Source organism: Akebia trifoliata, chromosome 7 (genome assembly GCF_017979445.1).
Source record: "Akebia trifoliata isolate Shusen 1 chromosome 7, ASM1797944v1, whole genome shotgun sequence".
NCBI lineage: Eukaryota > Viridiplantae > Streptophyta > Magnoliopsida > Ranunculales > Lardizabalaceae > Akebia > Akebia trifoliata.
Window position 1 is genome coordinate 29,846,892 of NC_141381.1, and position 24,454 is coordinate 29,871,345.

The 24,454-nt window shown below is 37.0% G+C and overlaps 2 protein-coding genes across 8 annotated transcripts; both read left to right on the forward strand.

Annotated features, from left to right (window-relative positions):
- The first annotated feature begins 5,155 nt into the window (after positions 1–5,155).
- Positions 5,156–10,847, forward strand: LOC147398900 (potassium transporter 6-like). Of its 2 annotated transcripts, XM_086448238.1 has the most exons (9): positions 5,156–5,665; positions 5,750–5,894; positions 5,970–6,236; positions 6,316–6,369; positions 7,415–7,675; positions 7,767–7,819; positions 8,220–8,343; positions 8,442–8,696; positions 9,626–10,847. In XM_086448238.1, the coding sequence occupies exons 1-9, from the start codon at positions 5,627–5,629 to the stop codon at positions 10,672–10,674; spliced, it is 2,247 nt and encodes a 748-aa protein (XP_086304364.1). In that variant the 5' UTR covers positions 5,156–5,626; the 3' UTR covers positions 10,675–10,847. The 2 variants fall into 2 exon arrangements, with proteins under 2 accessions (XP_086304364.1, XP_086304363.1); XM_086448237.1 differs by having other exon boundaries at positions 5,157–5,665; positions 5,750–6,236.
- A 3,516-nt stretch (positions 10,848–14,363) lies between these two features.
- Positions 14,364–21,368, forward strand: LOC147398901 (putative alpha,alpha-trehalose-phosphate synthase [UDP-forming] 9). 6 transcript variants are annotated; one of them, XM_086448240.1, is made up of 5 exons: positions 14,364–14,587; positions 14,681–14,750; positions 18,032–20,256; positions 20,436–20,709; positions 20,800–21,368. In XM_086448240.1, exons 3-5 carry the CDS (start codon positions 18,230–18,232, stop codon positions 21,127–21,129), a joined length of 2,631 nt encoding a protein of 876 aa, XP_086304366.1. In that variant the 5' UTR covers positions 14,364–14,587; positions 14,681–14,750; positions 18,032–18,229; the 3' UTR covers positions 21,130–21,368. The 6 variants fall into 6 exon arrangements, with proteins under 6 accessions (XP_086304366.1, XP_086304368.1, XP_086304370.1 ...); XM_086448242.1 differs by having other exon boundaries at positions 18,174–20,256; XM_086448244.1 differs by having other exon boundaries at positions 18,178–20,256.
- Positions 21,369–24,454: the final 3,086 nt, after the last annotated feature.

A 24,454-nucleotide genomic window follows, 5' to 3' on the forward strand; every position in this document is an offset into this window, starting at 1 on the left:
ATTAATTGATCTATGAAAAAAATGTCATTCATTTATTTATAAAATAAATTGATTAATCTATGTGCTAAATAATCCTTAAAAAGGTAGTAAGTCATGATGAGTTCGGTTCTATACAACTCTTGAACCGATCAGTTCTCCATTTTCTTAACTCATAACCAAATCGCAACTTATTCCAAACTTGAACCAAACCAACCCAAAGCCATTGGTCTGGTTTGATTCTCGATTTGAACCGGACCAAGTTGCACTCGTACTAATTCCTATGGTCATATGCTTCGACCTAGTAAATCAAGAGATCACCCAATTCACATGACTTGAGGGATAAACCCTTATAGCTAATTTAGCATTGAGCCAAATCCTTGGGGCAACAACATGGGTGAATTACTATTTTGTGAGCTGAAAATGAGTTATTTATCTTCTAGCCCACTATTCATTTTAGTTACCAAAACGTTAACAATCACATTTTTGTTTAAAAAAAAATAAATCAGAACGAAGTGACAATTTCACAGGTTTAGAATGAAATTGTCCCTTTAAACCTGCGAAATAGTCACTTTAAATACCTCCAAATTCGTTATTGTTCATGTTTTGGAAGTTAAAATGGAAAGTGAGCCGAAATCGTAAATTTGGCAGAAGTTGATCACTTTTTCATAAATATTTCTAATAACATTGTGTTGTCATCACTTCCAACAAGATTGATTATTTCATTAAAAAATATTGATTTTAACATTATAACTATATAACTTATTGCCATGAAATATTGATTTAAAAGAATAATACAGATTTTTCAACTTGAAGCAAATATTCAACGAGGCTAAGAATATCATATTAGACTGAAATTTTGTGAGGATGATCTCTATAATAGATAATTCTGTATACAACTGTATCTTCAATCATGATCTTAAAGAATCATGGAGAGTAAGTATGGATTAACTCATTGTCTTATATGTATTAGGAGTCGTCTTCAAGCACGCACGATACACATAATATAAAATAAGATCAAAATCAATGGACCACAACTAAGCTTAGTTGCCTTTTCTTGGTGAGTGATCACTTTCACCAGTCAAAGTCTTTGACCACTTTTATAAAAATGGTATTATTTATGATTTATTTATAATAAAAAAATCACAATAATTCAATTATGAGTCATGCTGGAGTAACATTAAAATGTATGTCGCGTGGGACATTTCTGACATGGATGTGTGTTAAAATCATAAATGCATTTTTTTAATCGAAAACAAGTGAGATCTCGATGAAAGCATTTATGATTCTGATACACATCCACGTCAAAACACCCCCCCCCTCCTCCCGCTCCTTTCATGCACATTTTAATGTTACTTCAACACATTATCCTATTATTATTTAACACATTTTTTTTTATAATGTATTGAGGTTGTCTTTAAAATCTTACCTTTTAAGATTTTAACTATTTAATTTAATTTTTAATTTTTATCTAAAATATTATTATTTATAAAATATCTATTTATTTAAAAAACACTATGAACACACGTGCGTATTCATGCACGTGTGTTCCCACATTGATCTTGACGTGAATGGTGCCAAAATCAAAGTTAGGTGTGGACTCCCACTCCCACACCACTAATCTAAGTTCACACACGTGTGAGGCAGCCCCGAGTGGATGCCCAGAGAGGCAAAGTATAGTAGATGTTTGACACGAGTGGGAACCACTCGGAAAAGCAACTTGTCCTACTCCTTAGCAATGAATCGGTGAGCTTCGAAGAAATTTCTCAATTTGGACACTTGTGTTCTTCTCACTTAAATTCTCTCACAATTCATGACGTGTTAAATACACTCGGGTCCACTAACTTCAATAGTTGGGCCCACACCCTTGATGGAGTCTGATTGATAGTTTCTGACCACTAATTAATTACACATTTAGAGTGCCAGTAATGTTGGGGTACTATGAGCACGACTGCTCAACTGTTGGATTAGAACTAACCCCTTGACTGCAGGGAAATCACCAATCAACACCATAAATGTGCCCTTTGGGATAAGTTCATCAGGAGATCAAGAAATCAAATTCAAGATTGAATATACCTCAAACAACTTACGACTGATGATGTAAACTGATAATATATGTTTAAAAAGTTTGACGAAAAATAAATATCATTGTCATCGATACACATCTTCCCAATAAGATCAAGAGAAATATCTCGAAACATGATCAACTATTGATGTAATTCTTATTATGGCTCACTGTTCATTTTAATTTTCAGAACATGTCGAGCGAGATTGCAAATTTTTCAAAGTGGCGATCTCGCTCAGATAAAGTAGTTGATATTTATTTAAAAAGTGACAATCTCGCAGGATCACTATTTCTTAGCGAAATCTTTATTATATGAAAATAGCAAGATCATCACTTTGAAAAACCTGCGATCTTGTTCTTCATATTTTGGGATTAAAATGAATAGTGAGTTAGAATTGAAATTACGTCATATTCAACCCACGAAATGATAACCCTAAGATCAAATCTCGAAGGAAAAACATCAAATGATTGCAATTTAATGGATATAAGTGATTTTGAGTTCTTGATAAGACTAAATCAGATAGGACTTACAATCAATCATCAGTACATAAATAATAATTTTGAAAGTGAAAATATATAATATTTTAAATGAATCATATTTTCTTATAAAAATTGATATTGACTTGATTGTTAGTATGATCTTCAATATTAAATGATGAAAGATTTAATGAGAATGAAAGCTTGCGTGTTCATGAATCATAAAAATTAAGATTCGAAGTCTTTATGAAATATTTTTCAAATCTTATGCATGAAAATCACCAATCAACATCATAAATTTGTGCCACGTGGCATAGTGGTTAGAAATAGATCAGAATGTGTTTATTAGGACTTTGAAAAAAAGATCTATAATTCTATGCATTGCCACATCAGGAAGCATACAAAGAGCGTCAATTTATCAAGACTCTCGAAAAAAAAATTAGGATTCGAAGTCCTTATGAAATCTGCTCAAATCTTATCCATGTAAATCAATCACCAATCAACACCATAAATATGTGCCACGTGGCATAATGGTCAGAGCAGACAAGAGAATCCTACAAGTATTATGAGTCGACTCAGTCAATTTTGCTCCCCCCAAAAAAAAAAAAAAAAAAAAAAGAAGAAAAAATTGATGGGATCCATTGAACCTGACATTTTGCTTGGAAGATCATAAAAAACACTTCCCATGTGTTAATAAATTATTAAATATAATGACAAGGTTGTCAATTTTGAGATTCGGAATTTTCTTTCATATAATTCTTGATCTGATCCTCCATATGACCCACAAATAATATATGTGTCGCCAACACAATTCATGTATGAATTGAAAATTTCAATTATGTACTTCATTTATTTTTAAATGATAGGATTACCCCTTTATTTGCAATGTTCTATTTTATTTATTTATTTATTATTATTTAAAAATTGAGAATATCTAATGGCACAATTTTTAGAGTTGTATTGGACTGGCCTCAAGATTGTACCTCATATCTCACTTTCTTAAAAGTGTGTAGGAATCATAAATGCTTCTCACTTTCTTAGAAGTGTGTAGGAATCAAAGATGTTTTTTTATTTTTATCTCGATGAAAAACATCTATGGTTCCTACACACTTCCCCTTTAGAAAAGTGAGATATGATGTACAATCTTGAGGTTACTTTAGCATTATACCAACTTTTAACTTGGAACAAAAGGGTTAATGAAAGAGATGCCAAAGTCATTTTTTTATAGTATTTCCTAGAAAAACCTAAGAAAAGATACTCTAAAAGATGGAAGAATGGAATACAAACAAATGAGAAAGAGAGAAAGAAAGAATACAACCTAATGTAATTTCAGAGACATATTTGCAGTAGAAGCATTTAAGGTTGTATAACATTTATTATTATTATTATAAAAACCGAAATAAATATACAATACATCTCTACAAGACTAAGTCCTAGTCAACTATAAGTTATAACATTTTTAGTGTTTCATTTAACAACACAACAACAAAAATATCTTATCCCAAAGATTTGGGGTTGACTAAGGATTCGTGCTTCTCTATTCCTTTATGTCCAAAGTGAAGTCTTTAATTACTAGGAGTAAGCTTTTGATTATGCAAAAACGATTTAAAAAAGGATCTCTAATCTGTTGTACTTGTTACTATCATTTTCTGGAGTCTGAGCCTGATGCGAGCTCATCATATCAAATTTGTGGTATATCTATAATTCACACGTTGCCATAATTAATGTGATTTTGTTATTTTCTTTAAAATAAATTAAAACATTTTTAACCTAACAATTGGATTTTCTACTAAATATGAGAATACCGTGTCACTTTTACTGAGTCAATATATCTTGATCTAATTTCTATTGTCTTAAAGTTTATTTATTTATTTTCACTTGTAAGAGTCTTGTCCTGAGATAAGTCTCAAGTCCCAATCCTCCAACATTTCTTGAAAATATTAATTTAAAAAGGGGTGGAGTCGAGATTTTACTCACGTAAGGGCAACTATAAGAGGAATTTTTTTTTTTTTTTGAGGCAATTGAGGGTGAAATTTTTTTTTTTTTTGGGAGGCAATGATGTAATAACGACGAATTTTTTTATCTACCGTTATTATCTGTCACAATAACTCATTAAATCTTAATAAACTTCAGGAGAGGGGGGGAGGGGGGCAAGCGTCTCAAGTCTAAATTCACCCCTTAATCTGAACATGCTAAGAGGTCCTATTAATGGCAAAATCAAGATGTTAGGTATCAGTGCCATCATATCAAAAGACGCTTATTTTGGACATAAAATGTTGGGGAAAACACCTTGCTTCAAAATTTTGAAGCGGCCATTCTGCTTCAAAATTTTGAAGCAACCCTCTCCTTTGGATTACACATGTCATTTCAGAAGATATTCTAATATTGATGAAAATGTAGGGTGTAAAATAAATACAAGACGCTACATGTCTTGTAACGAAGAGGGTTTCTTCAAAATTTTGAAGGGGCTGGCTACTTCAAAGTCGTACTCTAAGTGGGGTGGGTCGTCTAAATGGCAGCCTTGTATGAAGCGTGGGGTGCAAACCTTTTTTCCCATAATTCTACTTTACCGAGTCGACTTGTCCGAGTCAGCGGGTTCACTCGTATAAGTTCTCGATAGTCCATCCATAATTCCATAACCGATAAAACGGATCAACAACTCCGAATTTTTTTTATTCTAAAAAACGTTCAGCTCTTGTTAACGATTTCCGTTTTGCCTCCATTTTCAGCCCCACTTCGCCACTAACTTTTCTTTTGCAGAGACAACCACTCATCCAAGTGGAGATCACCTCCACATCTCTCTCTCTCTCTCTCTCTTTCTCTCTCTCCAATATTCAAATCTTCTTCAGCTCACATTCCAACCACTCTCCACGTTTAAATCTTTCTTTTTTCTATATTGGGTTGTGGTGTTTCGTGTTTTGTTCTTCATATGTCACCATTAGTGGTTGTTCAACTCCTGTTTATACTCATAAACAAATAACTTCTCTGTTTTTTTTGCTCAAATTCTTACTGGGGAAGGTGTATCTCTATAATCTCTATCTGGGTCTTCGTTGTTTCTCCACAATTTGAACTAAAAATGCTTTTTTCTTGTTTTTGAGATATCCCATCATGGATCTTGAAGTTGGAACTTATAGGAATCCTATCAAGGTAAGATGGGTACTCGCTAATTTGTGCCTAGGAGTGTTACAAACATCTCAGTTTTTCTTGTTGTTGTTGTTGGTTGTGGTGCAGAAGGAATCATGGAGGACTGTATTGATCTTAGCTTATCAAAGCTTGGGTGTTGTTTATGGAGATTTGAGTACTTCACCTCTCTATGTTTACAAGAGCACATTTGCTGAGGACATCCAACATTCAGAGACAAATGAGGAGATATATGGTGTGCTGTCTTTCATATTTTGGACTCTCACACTGGTGCCTCTACTCAAATATGTGTTTATCGTGCTCAGGGCAGACGATAATGGCGAAGGCGGGACTTTCGCACTGTATTCCAAGTTGTGTCGCCATGCCAGGGTGAATTTCTTGCCCAATTGTCAAGTTGCAGACGAGGAGCTATCGACGTACAAGAAGGACAACATTAACGGGCCTGGCACTAGTATTGGGTTGAGACTAAAATCGAGACTAGAGAAACATAGGGTGTTACAGAGAGTATTGCTTGTTCTGGCTTTGATTGGGACTTGTATGGTCATTGGTGATGGAGTCCTCACACCAGCAATTTCGGGTACTTTTCATTTGAATTTGGAAATTGGGATTAATTTACATCTATTTAATAGATTAATGGGTTGTGATCATTTGTGCAGTTTTTTCTGCGGTTTCTGGTCTCGAGCTCTCCATGTCGAAAGAGCATCACAAATGTAAGATTCTCATCCTTTTTCACTTACTTCGTTGGTGTGTGCTCTAAGGAATTAATTGAGTATTTAAGCTTTTCCTACACTTAACTAGTAGTTTTAGTGCCAACCAATGAATTAGACACCATATACCGATGACGCCCTGATATTTTGTAGGACATTTCTTCTGCTTAGGAAAAAAACTTAAAGAGATACCTATATGTTGGGAATAAGATCGATTTTAATTGTTGGGAAAATTATAAATACCATTGCTTTTACACTCATCACTGCCTAAAAATCAATAATATTCCCATTGAATTACAATCCCAATTTGTTTTTGATCTGTGCTGATGGCAAGACATCTACTTTCGCCAATGTTAACTAAATACAATCTTTGGGTACTGTGGATTTTGTTTCTCTTTATAATATTTTCATCAGGTGAGGAAATCCTCAATTGAACTCATATGTAACTATGACTTGAGTGGAATATTTGAGTTTATAGCTTGGGTTGCAGAAACTCTTTGTTTAAACCAATACATTTTGACTCAACAGCTAAATCGACGGTCTGAGTATATTTTCCCAATGTAGCAGTTGAGTTGTGCTCAGAGTTATCAAACTTCAATTATGTTGCGAGAATGTTTATAACTAGCACTTTAATTAATCAATCGAATATAACTGGTTTCAACAACTGCTTGTTTTATTGTTTCAAAGCTTTTTCAATTTTCCATAAAAAAACATTACTCTTTTTATTGCTGGTCCCCTAGGAAATTCAAAATTGAAATCTTCAAAGATTTCTTAGTTTCTCTTGAGATTTTTATTAGAAACTTTTACTTGGGTAAACCAACACATATTTGATTTGAAAAAGTCTGATAGCATGAAGGGCCGGAGGGAATTTTCAGGATATTGATCCTAAGACCAAAAGTTTCGATGGTTTCATTGTGGCATGCGGACTCAAGTACTTAATCTCAAATATTTGATCATGTAAAATGCATTTTGATTAGGGTGTAGCCACTTGTCTACGATTAAAGTTCTAGTCAATATTCTTGGTTTTCAAAGTTTTGCGATTTTGCAGATGTAGAGGTTCCAGTTGCATGTATCATACTGGTGTGTTTGTTTGCTCTCCAACATTACGGAACTCATCGAGTAGGATTCCTGTTTGCACCAATCGTAATAACATGGCTTTTGTGCATTAGCACAATCGGTGTGTATAATATTTTCCACTGGAATCCCCATGTGTATCAAGCATTATCTCCATATTATATGTACACATTTTTGAAGAAGACACAAAGGGGAGGATGGATGTCATTGGGTGGAATTCTATTGTGCATAACAGGTATGAGAGAGTTTTCTTAAATGAATTGTGGTTTCAATGTTATTTACCAATAAACTTTTTTTTTTTTAAATGTTGATTTTCATTCATGTAGGTTCAGAAGCTATGTTTGCTGATCTTGGACACTTTTCACAGTTATCGATCAAGGTATCTAATACTTGTTGCATGATTTACTGACTTATGTGTTTTTCTTCTACATAGACATTTTTTTCTGATTCTTTCTTCTTAATTCTACTAACATTGACAACCTTTTGGAGCTTCAACGCTCATCTAATGTGAAGCCATCTTCTTTAACCGGTCAACACCTATCGGAAGGTTTAACTGGTTCTCGTTGTCACGGGAAGAGAACCAAGACCACTCTTCTATATGCATATGAGTTCTTCACTCATAGGTTGAGGAAATTTTTAAGGAACCCTTGATCGCATCCTTCACATTTTTAATATTTTTTTTTAACTTTGACCTCAAAAATCCATCCACAAACTTCATCTATAATGCTTGGAACAAATATGGGCATTAAAACTCTAATAGACTAATCACTCTTGTGCAGATTGCTTTCACGTCCGTGGTTTATCCATCTTTGATTCTTGCTTATATGGGACAAGCTGCTTATCTATCTAAGCATCACAGTATCGAAAGCGACTATCGAATTGGATTCTATGTATCAGTACCAGGTAGTTACCATGGGTTTTATTTTTATTTTTGAGGACAAATGGTTTGAATACAACCAAGTGGGCTTCAACTAATTGAAATAACTGATTAAACATATCAGAAAGAATAAGATGGCCAGTTCTTGCAATAGCTATACTTGCAGCGGTTGTGGGAAGCCAAGCTATCATAACTGGAACTTTTTCGATCATCAAGCAATGCTCGGCTTTAGGCTGCTTTCCAAGGGTCAAAATAATTCATACATCGTCTAAGATACACGGTCAGATTTACATACCGGAGATCAATTGGCTTTTAATGATGTTATGCTTGGCTGTTACAATTGGTTTTAGAGACACGAAACGCATGGGTAATGCGTCAGGTACGATCATAAGTAGATATAAAAAGAATGTATCATTCTTAGTCGAATATATCCTTAATTTCAATTTTACCTTCAACATTTGATTCAGTTATGGCCTATGTGGTTACTTGTGACTGAGGACTTATTTCTCTGTTTTTGGTCATTGGAACTTTATGTATGAAAATAAAAACAAGGGGTAGGCTATTTGCACACACTTTTTTTGCTTGTCTCACCCACTTAAATGGTATTTTCTAATAAATAGTGAAATTACTCGCCACACTCAGTTAAGAAAAAAGATTAACTTTTTGTTTGGTAGGAAAATATACCAAAAATTTTCATTGAGACTTGGTAGAATCCTACTGAATCTACATGAAAGGACTCAGTAGGAACCTACCGATTGAGGCACTATAGGAACCTATTGAGTCCTTTTAGGGAGATTTAGTAGAATCCTACAAATCTATGTTAAAGAATCCAGAACTGACCTACCTAATGAAGCTTTATTTTATTTTATTTTTATTTTTTTCGCTACCGAGATTTTCTAACAACTCCTAGATTAGGAGTTGAGGTTTCCACAATCCTTGTTAACCTATTTTGCAAGCTCAAAGGGTATTGCTTCTTGTACCACGAAATCTTTGTTGGAACCCTAGCTAAAACTTACGTAGATACAAAGAAGAAGAATAAGGAAGATGAGGAAACCGAATGAGATTTGGTTGGGATGGTGGGTGTATGAGAAAAACTAGAATTTCTCCTTTCACCCACTATTTAGATGGGTGAAAGCAGTAAGTGGGTGAGACGAGCAAAAAAACGTGGGTGCAAATGGCCAGCCTCATAAAAATAAGATAAGGTTAATAATTGCAATTTAAAGAAGGATTGGGTACTTAAGATTTAAGAATAATTGTGACTTTTCAATTTCTCACATCTATTGCTTACTCTTCTTCCTTTTGAAACAGGGTTGGCAGTTATAACTGTCATGCTAGTCACCACTTGCCTAATGTCCCTAGTCATAGTCCTATGCTGGCACCAGAACGTCTTACTAGCGATTTGCTTCATATTCTTCTTCGGCACCATTGAATCACTCTACTTCTCTGCCTCTCTAATCAAGTTTCTCGAAGGGGCTTGGGTTCCCATCGCTCTTGCTTTGATATTCATAGTCATCATGTACGTATGGCACTATGGGACTCTCAAGAAATATGAATTTGATGTCCAAAACAAGGTTTCAATCAATTGGCTCCTAAGCCTCGGACCAGACTTAGGCATCGTTCGTGTACGAGGAATTGGCCTCATACACACGGAACTTATTTCGGGTATCCCAGCAATCTTTTCGCACTTTGTCACCAACCTTCCAGCTTTCCACCAGGTTTTAGTCTTCCTCTGCATCAAATCTGTCCCGGTGCCATACGTTCGGCCTGAAGAACGATTCCTCGTGGGTCGCATTGGTCCAAAAGAGTACAGGCTCTATAGGTGCATTGTTCGATATGGGTACCATGACATACACAAGGACAACTTGGAATTTGAAAAAGATCTTGTTTGTAGTATAGCAGAATTTATAAAATCGGAACCCAATGGAGGGTCCGAAGACATGGAGACGGATGATGAGAAAATGTCTGTTGTTGGGACATCTTCGACACATGTTGAAGGGATCCAGATATGTCAAGAATACGATCATGCCACCGTAAGTGCGGGCTCAACAGAGCTGAGAGAGATACAATCTCCGGGGGTCCCAAGGAAAAGAGTAAGGTTTGTACTTCCTGAGAGTCCAGAGATGGATGCGGGTGTGCGCGAGGAGCTACATGAGCTGATGCAAGCGAGGGAGGCAGGGATGGCATTCATACTCGGGCATTCATATGTGAGAGCGAAGCGTGGTTCGAGCCTGATAAAGAAGTTGGTGATTAATGTTGGGTATGATTTCTTGAGGAGGAATTGTAGGGGTCCTAGTTATGCACTGAGCAACATCAACCATGCATCGACTCTCGAAGTGGGAATGATTTATAATGTTTGATTTTGGTCCTATAGAATTTATAATCATGTTTTTTGTATATGTAAATATATGTTATAGATCAAAGTTTTCTCACAAGGGTCACAGTATGGCCCACTTTGGGATTTGAGCTCTATATAGATTGGGCTGTGATTAGATCATGCAAGAAAATAAATTAGTTCCTCTCCATTCCACTTATTTTGATTGTTAAGTGGGGGAGAGAAGAGAAAAAAATTGGAGAGAAAAAAATATGAGTTTTCTTTCTCTCCGAAAGTGGAGAGAAATCCTTTTAAAATATTTTATAATTCCAACTCTGTCCCTTTATCTATTTTAAGATATTTTAAAATTTCAAAGTTGTCCCAAGTTCTCTCCTGTCAATCCAAACATGATGGAGAGAAATTGAGTTTTTCTTCTCTTCTCTTCCATTTAATGAGTTTCTCTTCTCTTAATCCAAACATAGCCTTCAATAGTACACGATAACGTCAATTGTGGGGAAATTCTAAGGCTAAATCCATTTAGAGTTGTGACAATGAAACTCCACTTGATCGTGATACACTTATCCCAAAGTAATTGGGTAACTAAACCTTGTATTTCACAGATTTAAACTTAAAATCTCATTTCGAGGTAATAATTTGGTCAAGGGAAAATCAAAACATTTTATTGACAATCTGAAACATTGCCTAAACATTAATGTTTCTGAAAAACCTAACTATGTGAAGAAGATGAGAAAATGGTAGCTCCAGTATTTCAATGACATTATGCATTTGAGATGAGGTCCAAGGATTGTTAAGAAAAGAAAAATTTACTAAGGGTATGTTTGATTGCACATGAAAAATAGGGTGGAAAATCAATTTCCACATGAAAAATGAAAATTTATTTTCCACCCCAATCAAAAAGTCTACCAAAACATGCATTTCACTTTCCCACCCATAGGATTTTACTTTCCCACCCATATGGGTGAGAAAGTGAAATCCACCCGTATTTTCCATTCCTAATTCTTCCTTACTCATATCTTCTTCTTCCTTACCACCACCACCACCATTACACTAACCTCATTATCATCGCCATCGTCACCATCGCAGTCACCGTTATCGTCGTCATCGTCGTCTCTGCCTTCGTCATTCCAACCACCTTCTCTCTCTCTCTCTCTCTCTCTCCCCCTCCTTCTCCTCTTCTTCTTTTTTCTCATATTTTTTTCATGATTTTATCCAAGTAAAATCAAATAATGGAATTTGATTTTCCAACCCTACTTATTTTCCACAATTATTTTTCCATGGATTTCAAATTCCATGGAAAGTCACTTTCCATGCAATCAAACATACCCTAAATGAACTATTAAGAGACTATCCAAAACTTAGAGGTTATTTTGAAAAAAAAAAACCTCCTCTACTAGGGTCTTTTGAGTAATTTTTCTTACTTTTAAATTATAACAAATATTAAGTTCGGTTCGGGCAACTTGGGTTGTTCGATACTTATGCCTAGACCCAACCTAACTTAAGTCTGGCATTATTTTTTGTTACCCAACCCCAAGGTTGAACACAAGCTTACTATGCCCAGACCCAACCTAACTTGAGTCTAGCATTGTTTTTCGTTACCCAACCCCAAGGTTGAACCCAAGCTTACTATGCCCAGACATGATTGAAGGTCGAGTTTAACCTAGTTGTTCGGATTTTACCCGCCCAAGTTGCAACCCTAATTAAGATGGGAGAAAAAAAATCAAAATTCATCGAGATAATACTTTGCTTAGAGATCAATTCACGTTTTCTAAGATTGTTATCTATAGGATGCGTAATTTCGTCGAGATTAATACTTTATAAGGCTCAAAATCGAGAAACTGTCAAAAGATACGATATTTTAACAACCTATTTGGTGGGCCCACACCTCAGAGGAGATAGGGTTGGCTTTCTACCTTCTTACTCAACAAGCCATCACGGAAACTTCCGCGAGAAGCGCAAGCCAGATAAAGCGGGTCCACACTTTAAACTTACTTTTGTTTGACTCACTCATGTAGTGACACGTGCACAACAAGATCGACTACGATTCATCACGTCCAATTAAATCAGACGGAATGTTGATTTACGTCTAAAGCTGGTAGGGTCCACATGATTTAGATCGACAAAGGGACGAGGATTGATCCACGTGGAAACAAAAGTCCTTATAAGGAGCTACAAATGCTTATAATAATAATAAAAATAAGAAAACCAACATAATTGTAAACCCCGTTTTTGGATAATATTTACGAATGTGTGCCACATAATTTAACGCTCTAGTGTCCCATTTTATTTTATTTTTTGATTAATTTAGACAATAAAGGCTTTAGATGTTGGTGGAGGTGAAAGTGAGTCCAATGGGACAAGGCAATGTCCATGTTGAGTCAAACAAAATTAAGAACTAAAATTTTGATCCAACCATTGATTTGCATCTTGGGATTAACATTCAACAATGATGATTATATACATCCTAAGTGATGAATGATAATTAACGTAAATAAATAACGAAAGTTTCGAGAAACTTGACTTCAATTTTTTTTTCCTTTTTCGATGAATATTAAGCACATGTTTAATATATATAACCCGAATCTCAAAAAAAATGTACAAAATGTATGATTTGATGAGTAAAAATGATTTTAATAAAAGAAAAATTGATATAGATTTAGAGATAAAGTTAAAATCAAAAATAAAAATTATATATTTTAATCTTAGATTTTTGAATTGTGATCATAAGTTTCAAGATGGGGTATTGAGTGTACAACTACCTTACCAAATTTGTTAAAGTTGTATGGAACAACAAATAAATTCCATCTGAATTTACGTGGAAGTTTTGATATATCTCTTAAATATTTAGATTGATATAATATCTCTTTTACCCTCATCTTTATTAATAAATTGATAAAAATAATCAAATAGATTTATCTTGATGAAAAGCATCTATAGTTACTACACTTCCACATCATGAAAGTACCATATAAGATACAATCTTAAGGTCACTTCAGTATTATTTCTCTCAAATTATCATATTTCATATCAAAGATTTGAAATCATTTTGATGGGTTGTTGAGTCATAGTACTTCGAGGTCAAGAGGTCTGTTCCCGCTGTAGTCTCAAGTTCTACTCCCCCTATTGTAAATACTTGTGGGCACGGATCGTTGGGTTAAAAGTCCTATTGAGTAAGTTTTGTTCAGGGAGGAGTGATTATTTGGTGCTGAGTAAGTTTTGTTAAGGGGGGAGTGATTGTTTGGTCTGTGCAAGCTGACTTAGATACCCTTCTTTATTAAAAAAAAAAAAAAAAAAAAAATAATAATAATAATAATTATAAAAAGTTAAAAAGATAAGAAGGGTAGTACGGTAAATATAAGTGAAAAATGCAAGAAAAGCGTGTTGAGATGTGGAGATGCTTATCCATTGCCAGTTCGGAAAAGTCATAGTTGTCTGTCACGCTTGTCGAGTCTACTATCTATTCTCCACATTTCTTTGTGCGGTTAAAACTTAATAAAATAGCTGTCACTCTGTTTTTATAACTAACTTTCACTATTCTAATTACAATATTTTTGTTGTATTTACGTAAGAACCCCTATCAATTTCTTCTATTTACATCAACAAACACGCTTCATTTGCCTAGGTATTTTTGTAATATAATACTAATATGAGGGGTGTTTTAGTAAAAAGGTTAAAAGCTGGTTGTCTGGTTGATTTATTAATGTCATCTACGTTTAGTTTTCTTTTGCTTCATTTTATCTGTTTCACTTCGCTGCTTTGTTATGACGGAAAATCGAAACCTCCGTTTCCCGGCCGTTACTACCGCTCAAACCCGTTACTTTCTCGCAGGATTCCGTTCAATTGTTGACGTGATATCGCCGTAAACCTAAAACTCGAGTTTTGATCATCGAAGTTTGTTGTTTCTTTGATCTGTTCTTGATCACTGTGTTTCTTACCAGTAGGTTCGCTCAAATCCTCTTTGCGGTGTTTGTTTTCGCTTTCTATAGTCAAATCTAGGTTTTTTTTTTTGTTTGAACTTGTTTGAATTTCGGCAGGTTTCGCGGGAAATCGATTGGTGTGGCTTTCTAGATGTTGTGTGATCAGATTTTGGTTGATTTCTTTCAGGTGAGATTTTTGAATTTGATTCTATAGTCTCCATTTGCATTTCGTTTGAGGTTTGAGGTTTCGAGATATGGAAGTTCGTTTGTACCCAAAAAACTTTTATATTTGCAGGAAAAATCTTACTTGGTAAAAAAAAAAGTGACCCAAAGTTCCAATCAGGTTCTTATCCTTAAAAGATTAATTGTGAGATAGTAATAAGGTGGATTCGATGAACAAAGAACCTTAATTTTTCTTTCTTTATTGAGAATCTGTCTAGTTTTTGCTATAAGAGTAAGACAGATTTCAGTCTGAAATCTGCAGGGATTTTCTAAGAATTTTGGGATTTTCATTACATTAATTGCAACCCTAATTTTATCTGTTTGTTTTGCCTCTTTAACTCGGTTCGATTCCAAGTTTTGTTATTTCTGTTTTATTATATTGAATCGGGCATTTGGTGAAGATCAAGATATTAACTGTTGAACCTAAACATGAACAATTGAAGTACACGTATAGGCATACACCGTATAGCATCTCCAACCTACGCCTCTATAATGCTCCTCCAAAAGAGCATATTCCTTATATTTGGAGGACTCTTTCCCCTCTAAACTTTTTTGAACTCCAACCCACCCCTCCTCTAAAAACACTACTCATTTTGATTTATGAATGCTTTATTACCGTTAGATTTTTTTTTCCCGTAAAATAATTAGATCTAATAGACACACATCTCCGATCAAGCTCATTTTTGGTATGTAGGTTCAACAAGGGATGAATTATATATCCATATGGTTGGTCGATCTAAATCTGTACTGTGGCATAAAATAGATTGACACATTAATCAATCATTTACCAACAATTTTTTAATTATTCTCAACCATTCACTTATTTTCTTTTATTTATTTATTTGGGGTTTAATAAGTAAAATTTGAGGTGTCAATAGCAGCTCACTTAGAAAAAAGATAGGATGGGAATTCATTGAAAGTTGAATGGATGGAGAAAGCTAAAAGTGGGATTTAATGAAGTGAATAGTGTTTTTAAAGGGCTTCTCTAAAAATCTGAAATCCTCCAAATATGGAGGAGGGAACAGTGTTTTTGGAGGAATTCCTTCAAATAGCAGTCTGGTTGGAGCACATTTTTGAGCTCCACCTGCATATTTGAAGATGGAGCTCAGATGTGCAGTCCGGTTGGAGATGCTCTTAGTTCAATGCCTCAATAAGTATCTGTGAACAATCCTAATGTATGTTCGTAACATTGTATGCTATAATATCTATTTTGCACGAGTACCATAACTTTCCCTGACTGTTCTCATTTCTTTAATTGCTCTCTCTAATAATGTCACTTACGAAGGATCCTTATGGATAAAAGTAGGACCTAACACCAAATTAGAGGACTAGTTGTTTAATTTTATATCATACTAGAACAACCGTGGGTTAGTTGATGAATTAATGTTTTGGAAGGAGAGGATTAGCCGTATTTTTTAAAATAAGGAAAGTTGTTTGCAAAATATTATCTTATCAATCACGGGGCCTATTGTTTTTTTGGGGGAAGGTGTTTAAGTAATTTAAAGGAGTTTTTATTTGAAGACTTCTTAGTGAGATGGGATTGGCTTTGTAATTTAGTCCTTGATTTGTCCTGTTGTCTGGGCTTTTGAGTTTTGTTTGTATCTTGTTTGTGGGTTGGTCCCAGTGACTTGTTTTTTAATGAAATATTTTGCTTGTCAAAAAAAAAAAAAAAAAAACCTTTTAGTTTGAACTATATGATTTTGATTCTTATTAGTAAATAGGATGGGTTTTTTGTGTTTTATTTTGTAATCACCAAGGTTTAAAATCCTTACCACGTTCCATATCTATATAAGTCAATGGAATGTGTTGTCTTGACCAGGGCAGAATGAGTCACTGGACAAAATGACATTGCAATAGACATTACATCAAATGATTTTAGTACTTATTGAGCCAAAAAAACATGTTTTTTATTATTTTATGTTTTGTAAATGACAGAGCCAAAAAATATGTTGTTTATTCTTTTATGTTTTGTAAATGACGGTGCACTATATATCTCAATATAATGTCTTGGAATATTACTAGCGAAGACATCCAAGTTAACTAAAAATACGGACAACCTTTATAACTTATTGGTGTAGCTTGATGCCTTTATGGTTGTTCTCTTGCATATTTTTTAATGATATTGTTATTCATGTTTTGAATAATTTATTACCGTGTTTCTAACTTAATATTGGTGGGTGGCTTTGATGTGAACCCCGTCAACTTGTGACAAAACCCGTGATTGAAATTAAATTCAAGGACCGTTCTACAATCAGGTTTAATGGAAACCTCGACCCATTACCTATATAGAGGTAAGAACCTTGGTATAATGAAGACGCCACAAACGGTGATGAAGGACCGATTGATAAGTCGAGATGAATGCCACGGATAAACTCTTCAAAGAACCAAAGAGAAAATTCTCACAATTTTTATGAATCTAATGTGCTGGATTTTTATTGATGAACACACCTATTTATAGGCTGAAATACAATAAAATAATAGGCCAAATCAACTGAGGAAAATTTAGTCAACCTAAAAGGAAAATAACCTAAATAAAAAAATAAGAAATCTGCAGCCCAAAAATCATGCCTATTGCTGCCCTTATTCTTCCTTATTGTCATGCCTATTTCAGCTAGAATAAAAGGAAAATAAACAGCAAATAAAGGTAATAAAAATAATGGAAAACTTGTCTTTTATGGTTGGCACATGCCTTATGAAAATAGGCAACTAAGGAAACTAAAAATAGAAACAAATGTGCAGTCTTCTAGGGCCTTTATTGCAGCCTTTATTCTTGCCAATTTGTCTTGGAAAACAAGCAATCAATCTTGAAAGGAAACTAAATAATTTCAGCCAATTAAATGCTGAAATTATTCTTCTAGAACTTGAATTATGTTGATGCAGTTTTGTTGAACATGTGGATCATGATCAACGGAGCTCCACGTGTAAGTTTGATTCCAAACTTTTTGAATCAGCCCGTTAAGTGCATCTTTGAATTTATTTGCTCGTGTTCTTGTAACCGTGCCTTGATTTGCATCAGGCTTCTCATACAAATTGAAATGTTGATTGTAATTACACTATATACAATTACATTCCATTCATAGATTTTGAAATTGTAAAATATTTTAAAGATCTAGTTTTTTCTCTACTTTTTGTATTTTTATTTATTTTTCTAATTTTTTACATTTATTATATACACTATCGTTCAATTTAAGATATTGTGCTTTGCTTTAAAAAGGTGTAACCCTTGTTATGTCCCTTGTGCCTCAGGTGTGGCTTTTGCCTTTCGCTACTTGACTCTATTTAGGATATTCTGATATATTGCCACACAATTGTGCATGCACATGTGCGATATAATCATGATATTTGACATAAATATGCTTGAGTAACTTTTCTGTATGGATGTCGTTAGTCAGGATATATCTGTTGGAAATCAGGGGGTTGGTCATAAGCTGATATGCCACTTGTATGACTGATTGTCTGATTATTGAGACAAGAAACTGTGTAGCAATCATGGAGCCAAGATCATGCAACAACTTTTCGGAGTTGGCTTTTGGGGACCTATTGGATTTCCCTCAGACTCCTAGAACCCTTCCACGGGTGATGACTGTTCCTGGAGTTTTATCTGGCTCAGATGGTGATGGCAGTAACGATGGAGATTCAGATGTTCCAATCGTGTGCTGTGAGCGAAAAATTATTGTAGCAAATCTGCTGCCACTGCATGCTCAAAGAGAAACAAAAACTGGAAAATGGTGCTTTAGTTTGGATGAGGATTCACTTCTGTTACAAATGAAGGATGGTTTCTCTTCTGAAACAGAGGTCATTTTTGTGGGTTCCCTGAAGGTTGATATAGATGCAAGCGAACAAGAAGAGATTGCCCAGAAACTGTTGGAGGATTTCAGTTGCGTCCCAACATTTCTACCCCCCGATCTTCAAAAAAAGTTCTACCATGGATTTTGTAAAAAGCAATTATGGCCTCTTTTCCATTACATGTTACCCATTTGCCCAGACCGTGGCGACCGCTTCAATCGGTCACTTTGGCGAGCCTATGTTTCTGCAAATAAAATATTTGCTGATAAGATCATGGAGGTTATTAATCATGATGATTATATATGGATCCATGATTATCACCTTATGATTCTCCCTACATTCTTAAGGAAACGATTCCATCGAGTCAAACTTGGATTCTTTCTTCACAGCCCATTCCCTTCATCAGAAATTTACTGTACTTTGCCAGTTAGAGATGAAATTCTGAAGGCACTACTGAATGCCGATTTAATTGGTTTCCACACATTTGACTATGCTCGTCACTTCTTGTCTTGTTGTAGTAGGATGCTGGGCCTTAACTACACATCTAATCGGGGGTATATTGGACTTGAATACTTCGGTCGCACAGTCTACATTAAAATTCTACCCATGGGTGTTCATATGGGTAGGCTTGAATCTGTATTAAATCTTTCATCTACATTCATGAAAGTCCACGAGATTAAAGAACAGTTCAAGGAAAAAAGATTGATTCTAGGTGTTGATGACATGGACATATTTAAAGGTGTCAGTTTGAAGCTCCTAGCAGTGGAGCAGCTTTTGCAGCAGAATCCTGAACTGCAGGGCAAACTAGTCCTTGTGCAAATTGTGAATCCAGCAAGGAGTACTGGAAACGGCATCCAGGAAGCAAAAGAGGAGACCCTTTTGACTGCTAGAAGGATCAATGAGATTCATGGTTCTCCTGGCTATGACCCAGTGATCCTCATCGACTCTCCTATTCCTCTTTATGAGAAGATTGCATTTTATGCTGCGTCGGAATGTTGCATGGTAAATGCTGTGAGGGATGGAATGAACCTAATCCCATACGAATACATTGTTTGCAGGCAAGGAACACCCCAGATTGATGAAGCTATGAATATAAGTGCGAGTTCTTCTCGCACAAGCATGCTTGTTGTATCCGAGTTTGTTGGTTGCTCACCATCTCTAAGTGGAGCAATCAGGGTCAACCCATGGGACATTGATGCTGTAGCCGATGCTTTAAATTTAGCCATTAGTATGCCTGATACTGAGAAGCAATTGCGGCACGAGAAGCACTATCGTTACGTTAGCTCTCATGATGTGGCTTATTGGGTCCGCAGCTTCATGCAGGACTTGGAGAAAGCATGCAAAGATCACTACAGTAAGCGTTACTGGGGCATTGGTTTTGGTCTTGGTTTCAGGGTTGTTTCTCTTTCTCCGAATTTTAGAAAGCTATCCATCGATCACATTGTCTCGACTTACAAGAGAACAAATAAAAGGGCAATATTCCTGGACTATGATGGCACTATCATGCCCCAAAATTCTATTATTAAAACTCCCGGTCCTGAAATTATCTCCATTATGAACAATCTTTGCAGCGATCCAAAGAACACTGTTTTTATTGTTAGTGGACGAGGGAGGAGTTCTCTGAGTGAGTGGTTTTCTCCATGTAAGATGCTGGGAATAGCTGCTGAGCACGGCTACTTCATAAGGTATATTTCTCCCATGTTTTGATCTTTTTGGCTTAGTGTGATAAGCACATATAATGACGAATAATTCCCTTAATTTATGGTCATTATTTAATACTAAGGCGTGTAAATTGTTTAAAAATAGCGTTTCCAATTTCTTTTTTGCATAAAAGGAGGGATCTTTTTTTCGTCTCTTTCCACAGGTGGAGTAAGACTACCGATTGGGAATCCAGTCCCTTGGCTGTTGACTTTGACTGGAAAAGAATTGCAGAGCCTGTGATGAGATTGTATACAGAGACAACTGATGGGTCCTACATAGAAGCCAAGGAGAGTGCCTTGGTCTGGCACCATCAAGATGCAGACCCTGATTTTGGATCCTGCCAGGCCATGGAACTGTTAGATCATCTCGAAAGTGTACTTGCAAATGAGCCAGTAGTCGTTAAAAGAGGCCAACATATCGTGGAAGTTAAGCCGCAGGTATGAATGCCCTCTATCTCATGTGAACCCGTTTTATTATTATTTTTGTAGTTGAAGTAGTAACCAATGTTGGGTGACAATGACATGCAGGGAATAAGTAAAGGTTTAGTTGCAGAGAAGCTTCTCACAACCATGATAGGTAGTGGGAATCCCCCTGATTTCATAGTGTGCATTGGAGATGACAGATCCGATGAGGACATGTTCGAGAGCATATCGAGTGTGGTCTCTAGTCCATCGCTTCCAACAGTTCCTGAGATATTTGCGTGCACGGTTGGACAAAAACCAAGCAAAGCTAAGTACTACCTTGATGACACTGTTGATGTTGTGAGGGTGCTACAAGGTCTTGCTGGTGCTTCGTGTCTGAAGCCAAGATATAGTTCACAGTCACACATTTGTGTTTCTTTCGAAAGTGCTGCTTGAGATACACAGTGGTGCCAGTTCTATGTACTTCAAAGGGATCAAGTTTTGGAGATTAATGTTAACTTAATCTTGTATATAGGGGGGGTCTCATACGTGCAGTTGCAAATAGGGTAACTGATGGGTACGGTGGCGGCATGGGAGAATTAACATTTTGTGAAACTAGTGGAAGGTGACATGGTTCTTGTATTTCTCAGTTGCCGTGTGGTATATTCTGTGCAGAATGCAGATTGCTTTTGGAAGTTGGAGCAGCTGATATTCATTAACAGTCTAATTCTCCATAGTTTTGTACGGTTACACTGGTTCTCATACATAAAAATATAATTTTTATGCCAAAAATCCCATGTTACACATCAATGTCTTTTAACTCATGAACACAATGTCTTGCAGAGTGAGAGAACAGAAATTTGGAGAAAGAGAAACAACCCTGAAACCAAGACCAAAACCAGCCCCAGTGAAGAGTCCGATTTTGAAGGAACCCTCCTCATTACAAGACATGTGGCGTTTTGAATTTATTTCATGCCCCTACATTTCCACCAAATTTTGGAATACCTCCTTGGAAATGCCACAAGTAATCCGATGGATAGTGTTCTTTCAAAATTTTGAAGCGGGATAGTTTCCAAGTCCCCCCCCCCCCCCCACCCCCCCCTCTTTGTTCCCTGTTGAACAGAAATGGAATGGCTCAAGAGTTGCTGGCAGGTGCTCTAGTAGCCTAATAAGTGTTGGATCCTCAAGATTTGGTCTTTGAAGCATCTCATGATGCCATCGTGTCACGGCCCTATTCTTTCGAAGTGGGGTCGTGCGGCGCAAGGGGGTCAAATCCACTTGCAAGCCTGTAAAATGATCGTACACCACACACACGTAGCTAGCAAACAAGTAAACGAAGCAACACGAGATAAAGCCCGGAGGCAACTTTGTTGATATAATATTGATTACACGGTGTAACGCGTTACAAAAGCAAATAGATGCGTTACAAGCAATTGATGATCCTATGACACGCGGGACTTCCACGGAGCTGGGCTTCAAGGCTTCAACAACGTGGGTGTAGGCCGGGGATTGGGATAGCACTGACACCCTTCCTACAAAGTGTATGCTAAGTCTTTACTAGATTTCCAGAAGGAAAATCAAAAGTAGAGGCCGATCATACTCCCTTATTACTAAAATGCCACTAAGCTAACAAGGATGCCCTGGCACGGGGCTGACACGTACCCTAAGCTAACAGATATGCCCTGGTATGGGGGCTGACATGGCTTCATAACGAACCTTACATAGTATTACATAGGGGCTCCCGGGTGACTCCGGAGCGAGCTACACCTAAACTCTAGGTGTCAGAGTACATGGCCGTTACAGTCTCCCCCACCTATTCTGCAGACGTCCTCGTCGCATTGTCCCTGACAAACTCTTCAATCTTCTGCTTGAATGGTTGTAGGTTCTCTGCTCTTTCCCAGGTGGCTTCACATTCTGGCAAGTTCTTCCAAGTGACAAAGTACTCCATGTGCTGCTGCTTGCTTGAACTGCTGCTGACTTGACGCTCGGCGAGAACTTGGTCGACAACACGTTCCGGCTGGATTGTTGAACGAGAAGGTGAACGTGTTGGAATGCTGCGTGCTGGATCTGCATGGAATGGCTTGAGACAGCTAGTATGGAAGACAGGGTGGATGTTGCGTAACCAGTGCGGTAACTTCAGCTTGTAGGAGACCTTGCCGACTCGAGAGAGGATGAGCATTGGACCTTCATAACGCTGTAGTAGACCCCTGTGTGCTCGCTGTACTCGGTTGAACCTTCTCAACTGATCTGTCTTGAGTAAAACTAAGTCACCAACTTTGAAACGATCTGGTCGACGATGTCCATCAGCCCATTTCTTCATCCTCTTTGACGCTTTTTCAATGTAAGATTTGGCAATTTCATTGTTGTCCTGCCAAAACTTAGCAAACTTGTACGCCCTTGGACACTGTCCCTGATATCCTGAAACAATAGTATGAGGAGTTAAAGGTTGTTGGCCAGTAATAAGTTCAAAAGGACTCTTGTTGGAGGAAGAACTCTTCTGAAGGTTGAAACAGAACTGTACGACATCAAGTAGATTCGCCCAATCCTTTTGGTTGGCAGTGACAAAATGCCTAAGATATTCCTCCAACATGGCATTAAATCTTTCAGTCTGCCCATCTGTTTGTGGATGTCCACTGGTCGAAAAGTCAAGCTGAGACCCAAGTAATCTGAACAATTAGGTCCAGAATCTCCCTGTAAATCTTGAATCTCTGTCGCTGACAATGTTCTTGGGCACACCCCAATACTTGATGACATGCTTGAGGAACAAGTGCGCTGTTTCTTCTGCTGAGCAATATGTCGAGGTCGATATAAATGTAGCATATTTGGAGAAACGGTCCACAACCACAATGATGGATCCATACTCCGCAACCTTCGGCAAACCTGTGACGAAGTCCATAGAAACACTTTCCCAAGGCCTTTGGGGGACTGGAAGAGGTTCCAGTAGCCCGATAGGTTTGTCGCGCTCGATCTTGTCTTGCTGGCAAATGAGGCAGGTCCTCACATAATCTAACACATCATCACGGATGTTCGGCCAGTAGTATCCTCGCTCCAAGAGAGCTAATGTGCGGCGCCAGCCCGGATGGCCAGCCCAGTCGTGACACTCCCTCATCAGTTCTCGTCTTAGCCCGTCCGCACGTGGAACAAACATGCGGCTCTTGGTGGTATATAACAACCCATCCCGAAGCCAGAAACGGCGTGCTTTCCCCTTCTGCACCATATCCAATATGACCTTCGCCTGGGGATCACTGTTCAAACCATTCTGAATTCTCTGCTGTAAAGTGCTGGTAACTTGAGAAACTTGTCGCTGAAGTGCTGCTAGCTCTGCTTTGCGACTCAAGGCATCGGCCACGTTATTGTTCTTTCCTGGCTTGTAATCCAAGGCCAAGTCGAACTCTGCGAGGAATTCTTGCCAACGAGCCTGTTTTGGTGTCAACTTCTTCTGAGTCAGGAAATGGCTCACTGCCACATTATCAGTCTTCACATGAACTTGTGACCCCAACAGATAATGTCTCCAAACTCTCAAACAGTGGACGACAGCTAACAACTCTTTCTCCTGTGCGGTATAGCGTCTCTCAGCATCATTGAGCTTTCGACTTTCATAAGCAAGCGGATGCCCATCCTGTAACAACACTCCTCCAATAGCAAAGTCAGATGCATCTGTCTGAACTTCAAACGGCTTGGTGATGTCGGGTAGAGCTAAGACTGGGTCTTGCATAACAGCAAGCTTGAGGTCTTCAAACGCCTCATGACACTTGTCCGACCAGGACCAAGTGTGATCTTT

Coding starts and splice junctions, on each gene's coding strand:
- LOC147398900 (XM_086448237.1), top strand. CDS start 5,627: ATGGATCTTGAAGTTGGAACTTATAGGAATCCTATCAAG. Junction 6,237..6,315: donor CCTCACACCAGCAATTTCGG/GTACTTTTCATT, acceptor TCATTTGTGCAG/TTTTTTCTGCGGTTTCTGGT. Junction 6,370..7,414: donor GTCGAAAGAGCATCACAAAT/GTAAGATTCTCA, acceptor GCGATTTTGCAG/ATGTAGAGGTTCCAGTTGCA.
- LOC147398901 (XM_086448240.1), top strand. CDS start 18,230: ATGACTGATTGTCTGATTATTGAGACAAGAAACTGTGTAGCAATCATG. Junction 20,257..20,435: donor GAGCACGGCTACTTCATAAG/GTATATTTCTCC, acceptor CTCTTTCCACAG/GTGGAGTAAGACTACCGATT. Junction 20,710..20,799: donor TCGTGGAAGTTAAGCCGCAG/GTATGAATGCCC, acceptor AATGACATGCAG/GGAATAAGTAAAGGTTTAGT.